This window comes from Mus caroli, unplaced genomic scaffold (genome assembly GCF_978045245.1).
Source record: "Mus caroli unplaced genomic scaffold, Mus_caroli_1 scaffold_2, whole genome shotgun sequence".
In the NCBI taxonomy this organism is placed as follows: Eukaryota; Metazoa; Chordata; class Mammalia; order Rodentia; family Muridae; genus Mus; species Mus caroli.
The window spans coordinates 107,102,781-107,115,370 of NW_028227257.1; the positions used below are offsets into that span (position 1 = coordinate 107,102,781).

General features: G+C 41.8%; 1 protein-coding gene across 4 annotated transcripts in view; it reads left to right on the forward strand.

Moving 5' to 3' along the window:
* The window catches only part of Gpr155 (G protein-coupled receptor 155), a 44,236-nt gene that overhangs the window by 17,906 nt on the left and 13,740 nt on the right, over nucleotides 1–12,590 (forward strand). For all 4 annotated transcript variants that reach the window (XM_021156461.3, XM_029474403.2, XM_029474402.2 and 1 more), the window contains 5 exons: nucleotides 241–358; nucleotides 3,639–3,723; nucleotides 3,840–3,930; nucleotides 5,192–5,402; nucleotides 11,190–11,294. In XM_021156461.3, coding sequence (XP_021012120.1) covers nucleotides 241–358; nucleotides 3,639–3,723; nucleotides 3,840–3,930; nucleotides 5,192–5,402; nucleotides 11,190–11,294 — 610 coding nt within the window. The remainder of the gene's footprint in view (nucleotides 1–240; nucleotides 359–3,638; nucleotides 3,724–3,839; nucleotides 3,931–5,191; nucleotides 5,403–11,189; nucleotides 11,295–12,590) is intronic.

The window sequence follows — 12,590 nt, forward strand, 5'->3', positions numbered from 1 at the left end:
ATTTTCATTTAATATGTACATCATTAAAGGCTCTATGGAAAATGGGTTTTTAGTCATAAAGCTTGAAATGTTAGTGAAACCAATAAATAGTTGATAATCAGCAATAGTTTTAAAAGAATGATTATTTTCTGTGAATAAAACTTGAATGGGTTTGATTAGATCAATAGTCTGTTATGGTATTAAGTCATATGATTTACTTTTAGCTACTTATAAAAATCTTTCAATAATTTTTTTCTTTAGACTATTGTTTGTGCTGGAATGATGATATGGAATTTTGTTAAAGAAAAAAATTTTGTTGGACAAATTTTGGTGTTTGTTTTATTGTACAGCTCCCTGTACAGCACCTATCTGTGGACAGGTAAGTTGGCTCATAAAAAGACTGTTAAAGTCTGTCCCATCCCCCCTCTAAAAGACCTCAGCATCTACTGATCAGTTTGGAGTCTGTTAGCACAGACACACACAGACACACACACACACACACACAATATATCTGCAGAGCTGAATTGCCTGCTGAGTACACTATTTCTGCCCAGCTCATTAGCTTTAGGCCCATGTCAGCCTAGTTTCCCCTTGAAGACACCAGGTGGAAAAGGGCAGAGAAGAGATGTGTCTCAGAGCTCACTGCTGGGGTCCTATGGAATGGCAAACTATGGTTTTGCCTCATACAAATTAACTACCTTTGGGTCACCTGTTTCATTTCTTCTAAAACTGGCTTGCAGCACATTACAGAGATATTCTGAGGATGATATGAAGTATGGATATTTACGATTGGTATATAGCAGACACTCAGTGAATGGAAATCTATTAGTTGTTCAAGAGAGGGAAAGAGGCCATATAAGAACAAGAAAAGTAAGTTAGAAAAAGGATGTGGAGAGCTGGGGAAATGACTCAGTGGTTAAGAGCACTGAGTGCTCCTGAGGACCTAGGTTTGATTCCCAGCACCCATGTGGAGGCTCCCACCATCTGTTACCCCAGTTCCCGGGGATCCAAAGGCCTTTACTGGTCTCCATGGGCACCAGTCATGCATGAGGTGCACAGATATGCATGCAAGCAAACTCCTATAAAGTCAAATAAAGTTTTAATGTAAAAATAGAGGCCCCAGTGAGAAAGAATACTCTCTTCAATTGGCTCCAGAAAGGATGACAAAATAGTTAACATGATTTTGAAACTGGATTTTCATTTAGAAGCAGACAATCTGTGCATGTCTGTGAAATGCACTGTCTGCATGTTGTGTTCATACCACAAACTTGAAATTGTAAAATGCTACCAGAAGGGACATTGTACAGTGGTTAATAAGCAAGGGCCAGGAAGTGACTGTCAGGGGGAAGACCTTTGATTTCATGCCCTAAGGATCAAAAGCGTGTCCTGTCTGAGCCTTTTGATGTGAAGCAGTGCTGTGGGGAGGGATCACCACATGACAGGTTCTCAGCCAACAGAAGACGGCTTGTGCTTCTTTGAGCAAGTATTCCTGTTATAGCGTGAGGCTTGGCATGAGATGTCAAGTTAAAAGATCCTAGAGACTGTAAATCCCAAATATAGGCGGCCCGAACTGATGTCTACTTACATTTATTCAGATGGAATATATAATGAGAGTAATAGAAGAACAAATAGATTCATCTGTCACAAAACCCCAGCTACCTCCCAGACCTTCAAACATACATGCTGAGATCTATCTAAAGAACTTAGGAATTTACTGGTGCAGTGAAGGTGACCTGTGATCATCAGATTATTATAAATACAGCACAGTTTTATAGCTCACTTGTTCAAGGCCAGGCTCACAACCAAAAAAAAAAAAAAAAAAAAGACAAAATTATAGAGCCATTCAGTGTATTTGAAAATCTAATGTCCAGTCATTTTCAGATTGGTTTATAAATTATCTTTACCATTTCTGCCTCCTGCATAGCTGCCTGCTTTGTTCTTCCTTTAAACCTATTGCTTTTTTAACACTTCAGCTAAGTCCTACATCAGTGAACCCCAAACTTTATGCACTAATTAAACAATTTCAAATATACATTAAATGTATGAATGGTCATCTTCTCCACCTTCGTGCTGGTGCAGTTTGAATATTTCATGTTGTAAATTACGAAAGCAAGCCCAAAGAGCCGAATGGACTCAAGCCGATCTTCTCAGTAACCCCAGCGAGGGATGCCAGGCTGTCGTCTGACAGCTGCAGTTCTTCACAGAGTAGGAAGAATCGCTATCAGAGACGCAAACCCTGCACAAGGACCTAGGCATCTGCTTATGTTAATCCTCGTTTAAAACGTTAGTGATCAGTGCCCATTTATGTTAATTCTAACTGAAAGTGTTATGTACAAGAAAGGATCTTAATTTCCTAAGGGAGCTCACAGGTGTGAAATGTACATCAGAACTCCCCAGGCTGGTTTTCTCTTCCTTTGCTTTGTTTGTTTGTTTGTTTAAGGTTAGTGCCCGTTACTTCCACATACAGGGTTATGAGCTGGTTACCTCACTACCTTTCTTCAGACAGCTAGAGAGCCTTCTTTGGACTGTAAGCCGTAACATCAGTTGGCCTTCACTTGGCTCAAACTTAATCTAGAAGTCGAAATCTAAGTTCTGAAGAACAGGACTACTTAACTATATGGTGGACACAGAGGTGACTATCACTGAAGACTGAAATTTTCTTATAGACGTATTATTACCAGATCCTGAAAAGTACGTCATATGAACCCAGGACAGTTTCAGAACTTTACCTCATGTTTCTCAAAAGGTGGGCTCTCTACACCACTCTGCCCCCTGCTGTGCAACTCAGTCAAGCCCTTGTCCCCTCCTTACCTACGAAATTAAAGTGTTAATTTGAAATAGATGTTGCTTCTTCCTGAAGCCCTCAGATTCTGTAGCCTTATGGAACTTACTAAGTGCCACACGTATATATGAGAACTTGAAACAAGCTGGGTGTGGTGGAGCGTGACTGTCACTTCAGCACCCAGAAGGCTGAGGCAGGAGGATCAAGAGTTTAAGGACAGCTTGGCTACATAGGACGCCCATCTCAAAAACAAAACCAATAAACAAACTTGAAATATTTATGTCTGTATTAGGTTTGTGCCACCGTTGTATTAAGTGTGTATCATATTTTTATGAAGCATCAGCCCTACATTTGAGGCATTTTCCAAAACACAATCTGGGGTAAGAAATATTTACAATTCTTAGCACCAACAAAATGGAATCACTCTGAGAAATGTCTGTATAGCTGAACTTGGAATGCTACTTGGGTTCTAATCACCCAAGTGGCAAGAAACAAGCGACAACCACAAGTCGCTACGGCTTTTAAAAAGAAATCCTTCAGTAAAACGAAGATTCGAGTAAAGAAACGATTCTAGGAAAGAAAACACCAAAGATTTTTAATAGGAAAAAAAAATGCTTCAAACAACATTGATTTGTAAGGAGGAAAATTTAAAAGCATGGTGGTGAACGCTTGTAACTCGAGGACTTGGGAAGTAGAGTGAGAGCATCAGGTCAGCCAGGCTTCTCAAAAAACCAGCCCGATAAAGTCACCAAAGCAAATGAGAACTGCACCACCAGGTTATCCAGACATGCAGGGTCCCTCACAGAGTAAAGTGCTGCAGCTTCCATGCCAAGAGGAAGAGTAATCATCTTGTATAATCTTGTTTTCTTGTTTCTAGGCCTTCTAGCAGTTTCTTTGTTTCTTTTAAAGAAGCGCGAGAGCGTTCAGCTTCCGGTGGGAATCATCATCATCTCTGGCTGGGGGTAAGTGGCGGCTTCCGGTGTCTGCTTCCCGGTGTCCGCTTCCCGGTGTCCGCTTCCTGGTGTCCATAGGCAGCTTCTGTTGGCTCACTCTTTCTTTCCTATGGCCCTGCTTACAGGATCCCTGCTCTCCTCGTGGGTGTGCTTCTGATAACTGGAAAACACAACGGAGACAGCATTGACTCCGCCTTCTTTTATGGAAAAGAGCAGGTGGGAAGCGTTCAGTGGCAGTTTCTTCTTGGGAATGTCACATCTTAGCGTGTGTGCCTTGATATTAAAATCGAAGCGAAAATATATTTAAAAATTATATATAGGACATTGGTGATTTTATATCACTCTTGGTAACCTCAAGACCTAAACATTTTATAACCTGAAGATTTCTAAATGCTTGCAACTTGGTTATTTTATTTTATTAAGCTTTATTTAGTTTTATTTTGTGTACTCATGTTTTGCCTAAATATATGTGTGTGCATGGTTTGTGTGCTGGAGATGTAGAAGCCAGCAGAGGGAGTTGAGTCCCCTGAAACCTGGCTGTTCTGAGCTGTCATTTGGGTTCTGGGAGCCCAGTTCCTCCGGGTCCTCTGTAAGAGCGGAAAGTGCTCCTCAAATTTTTATTAAGATACATTTATGAACCATGTTTCCTCTGCTGAAGGGGAAAAAGTCAACAACTTAGCAGTAATAACAAATGAGAAATATGTTACTCTCTTTTGAAATGATTTATTTTTATGAAGTATGGTTGAACTACACACAACATTTAGAAGTAAGAAAGGGTCTGTAAGAAACATTTGGTGACTTAAAGGAAACCAATGACTTTATTGTTAACTACTTTCGATACAATGAGACATCTAAGAAACTTGTATGATTAAAGGCAAACTGTAACTTCTTTATAAGTAAGTCACGTTCCTCCATTCCTCTGTACTACTACCCATTTAGAAGAAACATTGTTCTATAGTATTTAAAGCTATACAGATGAGCCGGGCAGTGGTGGCACATGCCTTTAATCCCAGCACTCGGGAGGCAGAGGCAGGCGGATTTCTGAGTTCGAGACCAGCCTGGTCTACAGAGTGAGTTCCAGGACAGCCAGGGCTACACAGAGAAACCCTGTCTGGAAAAAACAACAACAACAAAAAACCCAAAACAAAAGAAAAAAACCTATACAGAAATATTTTCTATCGAAAAATTTTAAAATTCTTTGAATGACTTATTTATTTTTATTTTATGTGACTTGGTGTTTTGCCTGTATGTATATCTGTGTGAAGGTGTCAGATCCCCTGGAACTGGAGTTATAAGCAGGTATGCGCTACATGTGGGTGCTGGGAATTGAACCCAGGTCTTCTGGAAGAATAGCCAGTGCTCTTAACCACTGAGCCATTTTTCCAGCCTCTCCACTCAAAGTGTTCTTAAACTGTACTAAGATTATTAAAATGAGATTTTTAAAAACTGGCCTAACATCTTGTTTTGATGCTGACAGATGATCACCACGGCAGTCACCCTGTTCTGCAGCATTCTCATAGCTGGGGTGTCACTCATGTGCATGAACCGCACCACCCAAGCTGGTCACTACGAAGGTTTTGGCCAGTCCCAGAACCACAAACCAGTAGAGCCTGGAAGCACTGCGTTTGAGGAGAACCCAGCACCAACAAATGGACCGGAACTCTTCCCAAGTTCTATCCCAGAAACAAGTATGAGCCCTTACGTGTATTTTAAAACTTACAGAAACTGTCACATGTATCTTAGATGTTTTTGTTCAATGGAAAGTCATTACACTGCTCGAAATAGTATAGGTATTTGTCAAGGGAACAACTTGAATAATTCTTCTATTAGAGCTTCATTTTTCTAGCACTTCATTCATTAAGCTGAGATTAATGGTTTGTTGAATTCTAAGACTTCCAAGAGAGGCTGGCTGGCTGGCTGGCTGCCTGGTTGAAGCAGGGTCTTATTATGAAACCCAGGCTGGCCTCAAACTGTTGGTTATCCTGCTTAAGCTTCCTGAGTGCTGGGATTACAGACATGAGCCTCCATGCTAGTTTTCAGTGCTGGGGATTGAACCCCGAACTTCACACACACTCAGGAAATATTCTACCTTGAAGCCATATCTCCAGCTTTGACCTGAGAATTTTAGAAGTAAAAGGGAAGGAACATCCTTGCTATGAAACTAAACACATTCATTTCCTACTTTAACAATATTTTATCAGGCAGGTGTCATCAATAAAATGATTTTTAAGGAGAGGCTTACCTAAACTTAAGACTAATCATATAAATTGTCCATCTACAGACTATAGCCCAGAAGCCAAATCAGACTTACCAACCGATTTTGTGTAATTTCTCAGTTAAGAATGTTTTGTTGTTGTTTTGTTTGTTCTTTTGTTTTTGTACATTTTTTTAAAAGATTGATATCAACATAAGAGATTTTTTTTTATGACTCTTAAAAGTTCTATGAAACTTGAATTTCCTGTCTAAAATGTTGTGGAACATAGTCACACCGATTCACTTATGTGTTGTCTGTAGCTGTGTTCATGCCAGAGTGGCAGAGGTGAATCATTGCTGCAGAGCCCGAATGGGGTCCCTACTGAAATGAAAACATGCTTGGGTATTTCATTTTACAGCTATAGTCTGTCAGCAAGAACCTAAGGCAGAAGCTGATGTCAGGGAGCTGGAAGAGTGCTGCTCTCTGGCTTGCTCCTCATGGTTTGCTCAACTTACGCTTTTACAGCACCGGGGGCCACCAGCCCAGGGATGGCACCACCAACAGTGAGCTAGGCCTTCCCACATTTAATCATCAATCTAAAGAATGATCCACAGGCTTGCCCATGGGCCAGTCTGGTGGGAACATTTTCTCAACTGAAGTTCTCTTATCTCTAGCTGGTGTCAAGTTAACACAAAACTGGCTGGCATGGCTGACTCCTTGTCACCTTGACACACAACCACATCACTGTTAAAGCAAAAGCCTCTTCCTTTATTATCCATTTCCAAGATCTTATATTTGTATTAATACCACAATATAAAACATTCCAAATAAAAGCCCCCACAGTCTTTAATAATTAAAATACTTTAAAAGTTCAGTCTTGGAGGCAGAGGCAGGCAGATTTCTGAGTTCGAGGCCAGCCTGGTCTACAGAGTGAGTTCCAGGACAGCCAGGGCTACACAGAGAGACCCTGTCTCAAAAAAAAAAAAAAAAATCAATGTTTTTAAAATTGTCTCTCTAAAATAACAAAGTTTCCTAAGTGTGAGCTTCTGTAAAATTAAAAGTAAATTGAATACTTTGTTACTCGGAGAGAACCAGGGCACAGTCACATTTAGACCAAAGAAAAACCAAAGTCCAGCTATGTCAAGCATTCAGGCCTCACGCTCTGGACTCCAAAGGGCTTGCCACAGCACACCCAGCTTATCTCCTAGGTCCAGGCCAGCTCCATTCCACAGCTGCTGTCCTCAGTGGCCATCCCATGGTACTGGCATCTCTAAAATGATAGGGTCTCTACTGTACCGGGGTTTCACTTTTACCAATAGCCTCTCCCAAGCCCTCTTTATGGACTCTGACCCTGAAGAGTGATACAGTACCAAGCCTCAACTTCTCTCTATGACCCCTTCAGTCTTGGAGCTTCCGCTTCAGCTGAGGCCACACATTCACCAAAGGTCTCACTGGCCTCTCACAGCGCCACCTCAGCTGCTCCCCATAACCCCTTCATGCCTTTAAAACCAGCACCTGGACGACTCTTACACATCACTATGTTCATTCATTCACTGGTGAATGAATGCCAAGTCCAGACTTGATGACCTCTGGGCCACAGCTTCTGTGTGCTGGTCCTGAGGAAACACTTACCTGAAGACTTAACTTCAGTGGTTCTGGCCTCTTCTTAACCGCAGATCATTTCTCAGACCCAGTGGGCCAACATCAGTTGTCCCAGGAAAGCAAAGGTTTCACTCAGTGGTTCTGGTCTCTTGTTAATCACAGCTGATTCTTCAGCCCCAGCTGCCCAGAACTACAGATTCTTAATTCAAAATATTAAATGGCCCCATTAGTCTGAAACTTTTCATCAGTACCTCACACCAGACCTCCATTATCTGGAGGCCTCAGCAACCATTTGCTCTCAGAACTGTTTTCTAAGTTCCCACAGAACAGCCTACTGATCTCTGAGCACTGAAAGGCTTTTCCATCCCCAAATTCCAAAACTCTTTCACAATCCTCCCCAAAACATGTCAGGGTCTGTCGCAGCAATACCCCATGAACCTGGTCCCAATTTTTGTCTTAATTAGGGTTATCATTGCTGTGAGGAAACATTATGACCAAAAATAACCTGGAGAGGAAAGAATGTGTTTCATCTTCTAGTTTATAGTTCATTATCCAGGGAAGTGAGGGCAGGAGCTGATGCAGAGGCCATGAAGAACGCTGCTTACTGGCTTGCTCCTCATGGTTTGTTCAGCCTGCTTTTTCACAGCACCCAGGACTCCCTGCCCAGGGGTAGCCCTACCCACCGTGGGTAGATAGCTAGCAATCTGTTTCTTTACTGAGAGACATTTAATTTGCCTTGAAACACATCTCTGTTAGAAGTAGTGCAGCAGTGAACATCTGTATTCATATATGCTTGAAGACACATCAAGACTGTTCTTAAGATAGTATTTGTGAGTCACTGGAAATATAACCGCTCATGCAAACCCACTTATGTGGGTCTGGTTCCAGATCTTCTTGGCTTTTAAGTTTATTGCTGGAATCTCCTTTTGAATATAGAGGCAGCATTTTTTAATTTTCAGACATACTGTTCCTGTCTCAGTTTCTCAGGATTTCTAAGCAAACCTCACTGATTTCCTTCTCAAGTGAAAGAGTCATTCAGAGCAAGTAGTTCTTCCTTCATGGGGTCCGGTGTCTACCCTGGCCTCTATTTCCAATGTCTGCTGGATTCTTATAATTCCTTTCTAACTGGACCCTTTCCCCCACCTCCCATCATTCTGGGTCCAGTCTAGCTGATGTGAAATGGCCAAACCAACCTTCCTCACGAGCATCTTCCACATCAGACTCCTGCTGTGGATCAGGTTGAGACCCTCAAGTCCCTCCAGTACCTGATAATTCCGGCTCAGTCTGGTTCTTCCTTCTCTCCCTGTGAACACTACCAACTTCTTCGTGCTTTTCCCCAGACTGGCCCTTGTGTCCTCTCTCTCCTTCCTGCCTTTACTGCATTGCCCTTAAACCCAGGCTCACTGATAATCTGTGGTGATGTCATCAGAATGTTATTCTTCCAAGCCTCTTGATGATGTTCCTTTTAAAATTGATTGTCTTAGTTGGGTTTTACTGCTGTGGACAGACACCATGACCAAGGCAAGTCTTACAAAGGACAACTTTTAATTGGGGCTGGCTTACAGGTTCAGAGGTTCAGTCCATTATCGTCAAAGTGGGAACATGGCAGCATCCAAGCAGGCATGGTGCAGGAGGAGCTGAGAGTTCTACTTCTTCATCTGAAGGCTGCTAGCAGAACACTGACTTCCAGGTAGCTAGGATGAGTGTCTTAGAGCCCACACCCACAGTGACACACCTACTCCAACAGGGCCACACCTCCTCATAGTGCCACTCTCTGGGCTGAGCATCCACAAACCATCACACTAAAAAAACTGTAAAACAGTTTTGTTTTGTTTTGTTTTGTTTTACAGAGGCCATATTGCTTATTTGTGTGTGTATGTGTGCTCATTTTCTATAGATAAGCCATTGTAATGGCCTCATGTGTTTTCTTAATTTTTACATCTTTTTATGTAATTTTACTATTTAAACCTTCATGTTTCTGAAGAGCTAGGCTAGATAATTTATTTTCTCTTCTGTTATTCTGTGGTTCTCTTTCTAACCTTGAGGTGGCATTATCATCTTAAGTAAAAAGACATTTGTAATGGCCTACACATAATAAGTTTTATACTTTGAAATACTTTTGTCTTTAAGAATATCACAGACGCCCCTCCTTAGAATTGGGAACAAAACACCCATGGAAGGAGTTACAGAGACAAAGTTTGGAGCTGTGACGAAAGGATGGACCATCTAGAGACTGCCATATCCAGGGATCCATCCCATAATCAGCTTCCAAACGCTGACACCATTGCATACACTAGCAAGATTTTGCTGAAAGGACCCAGATATAGCTGTCCCTTGTGAGACTAGGCTGGGGCCTAGCAAACACAGAAGTGGATGCTCACAGTCAGCTAGTGGATGGATCACAGGGCTCCCAATGGAGGAGCTAGAGAAAGTACCCAAGGAGTTAAAGGGGGCTGCACCCCTATAGGTGGAACAACATTATGAACTAACCAGTACCCCGGAGCTCTTGACTCTAGCTGCATATGTATCAAAAGATGGCCTAGTTGGCCATCACTGGAAAGAGAGGCCCAGTAGACATGCAAACGTTATATGCCCCAGTACAGGGGAACTCCAGGGCCAAAAAATAGGAATGGGTGGGTAGGGAAGTGGGGGGGAGGGTATGGGGGACTTTTGGGATAGCATTGGAAATGTAATTGAGGAAAATAGGTAATAAAAATATTTTAAAAAAAGAATATCACAGACGAACTTAAGTACATTATCAATAAGAGGTTAAGCCTAAGTATAATTCATTTTTCTAACATGTACATTTAAAAAGTTTAATCACCAAAATTATTACTCTATTAATATTGCAATCTATGTCAGGAAACACTATGGCTATATAACTGTAAAAACTTTTTAAAAATTTTTTGTGCAGCTAAAAATTTTTGTGCAGTTATCTAAGGAAATAAATGTATAAAATAAATCTATAAACATATAAGTATAATAAACAGAAAAACTAGAGCCACACAGCGCACGTCTCACGGTGACTTATGGAGAACAACCTGCCAGAGCTCCGGCCCTGTGTGCTTGGAAAAAGCAGAGAACTGTTAGGATCACATCTGCCAGACTCCTGAGGACGGGCGCCTGAGGGAAGTGCCTGCTGAGGTGGACCCAGAAGAGGATTTCATCGACCCGGTCCAGATGCAGCTTCCGGAGGACTGAAAGGACTGTCCAGAAAGTGGGGGATGCCTTTCGTACAACAGCTGGGGCGGGCAGACGGAGAGTCCGACTCACAGGTGGCTTTCATTTAGGCCAGCGTTGGTTTGACTTTTCCACGGTAATCAGCAGAGCTGTTGTGTTTATGAAAGCGATGAATGAGAGTCTTGTGTTTTAGGAAATGGTTTTGAATTCTCGGTTTCCAAAGTGCAGTGGAGAGGAAGCAGGGTTGATTAAAAAAAACAAAAAAAACAAAAAACCAAAAAAACGTTCTTCCCGTCTCATACAGCGAGCGGACAACGTAAGGGAGCTGAGCATTTGCCTGACTCTGCTGAATTGCTCACTGCACTCCGGGATGAGTTCCCACACAGAAAATGTTTCCACAGAGACAGCAGGAGTGGCTTGCCCATGGATTGGCACCGTTGAACTTGTGCGCCTCTGTTGTGGGTGCACTCTCCATTCACATTCTATTTCATCTTTCTAGGTTGCTGTTCTTGTTCCTTGGGAAATGGTGAATTACGCTGTCCATCAATAGAGCCAGTAACGAACTCAAGTGCTAGTGGGCCTATGCCTTCTTCCTTTGAGAAAAGTAAGTGCCCAGGGACTATGAGGAAGCTCTTAAGTGTGGGAAGAAAGGACACTCTGAGGGCTTTCTACTGAAGCTGTACACTGTTGCACATGGCTTGAGAACAGGTTTCCAGTGAGATGGGGGGGGGGAGTTTTAAGAAGATCATAGTCATAGAGAGAGAACACTTATATAAAAATAAAATTCTTAAACTTAGTATTGTAATAGATGCATAACACTTCCAAATAATTTAACTCACATACCTGAAGGTATAGCTCGGTGTTAAGTACTTGGCCCAACAAACATGAAACCCTAGGTTCAAGCCCCCGGACCTTCAAAACAAAAACAAAGGTTAATTGAAGTGATAAATCCAGGAAGTTTTCCCAAAACCTATTGAACTGCCTGTTAGTTTTATTCTCTAGAACCAGGAGTAATTAATTAGCTCAGATCTTTCATAAAATTCAAGAGGTAATGATAGTCCGTTTGTTTCATGTTAAAATGGGACATAATAGGGTATGTGGGGGCTCATGTGGACTTATCACAGATAAAACTTTATTAATTTAACCTTTAAACTTATATGTAGACTCCCCGACCCAAGTCCCCCGTCTCCATCCACATCTGATGTCCATTTTGTTTCCCTTTCTGAGTTAGAGTCAAGCATCTTCCCTGTGGCCTCCTTGTTATTAGCTTCTTTGGGTCTGTGGGTCGTAGCATGGTTATCCTATACTTTATGGCTAATGTCCACTTATAAGTGTGTCCATACCATGCATGACCTTGTGGGTCTGAGCCACCTGACTCAGGATATTTTCTAGTTCCATCCATTTGCCTGAAAATTTCATGATGTCCTTGTTTTTAATTGCTGAGTAATATTCCATTGTGTAAATGAGCCACATTTTCTTTATCTATTCTTTAGCTGAGGGACATTGGATTGTTTCCAGCTTCTATTACAAATAAAACTGCTATGAATATAGTTGAGCAAGTGTCCTTGTGGTATGGTATATGCCCAGGAGTGGTATAGCTGGGTCTTGAGGTAGAATTTTTCCCAATTTTCTGAGAAATTGCCAGATTGATTTCCAAAGTGGTTGTACAAGTTTACACTCCTACCAGCAATGAAGGAGTGTTCCCCTTGTTCCACATCCTTGCTAGCATGTGCTGTCACTTGAATTTTTGATCGTAGCCATTCTGAAGGGGGAAGGCTGTTAAGATGGAATCTCAGAGTCGTTTTGATTTGCATTTCTTTCATGACGAAGGACTTTGAACATTCCTTCAGGTGTTTCTCAGCCATTAAGAGATTCCTCTGCTGAGAATTCTCTGTTTAGC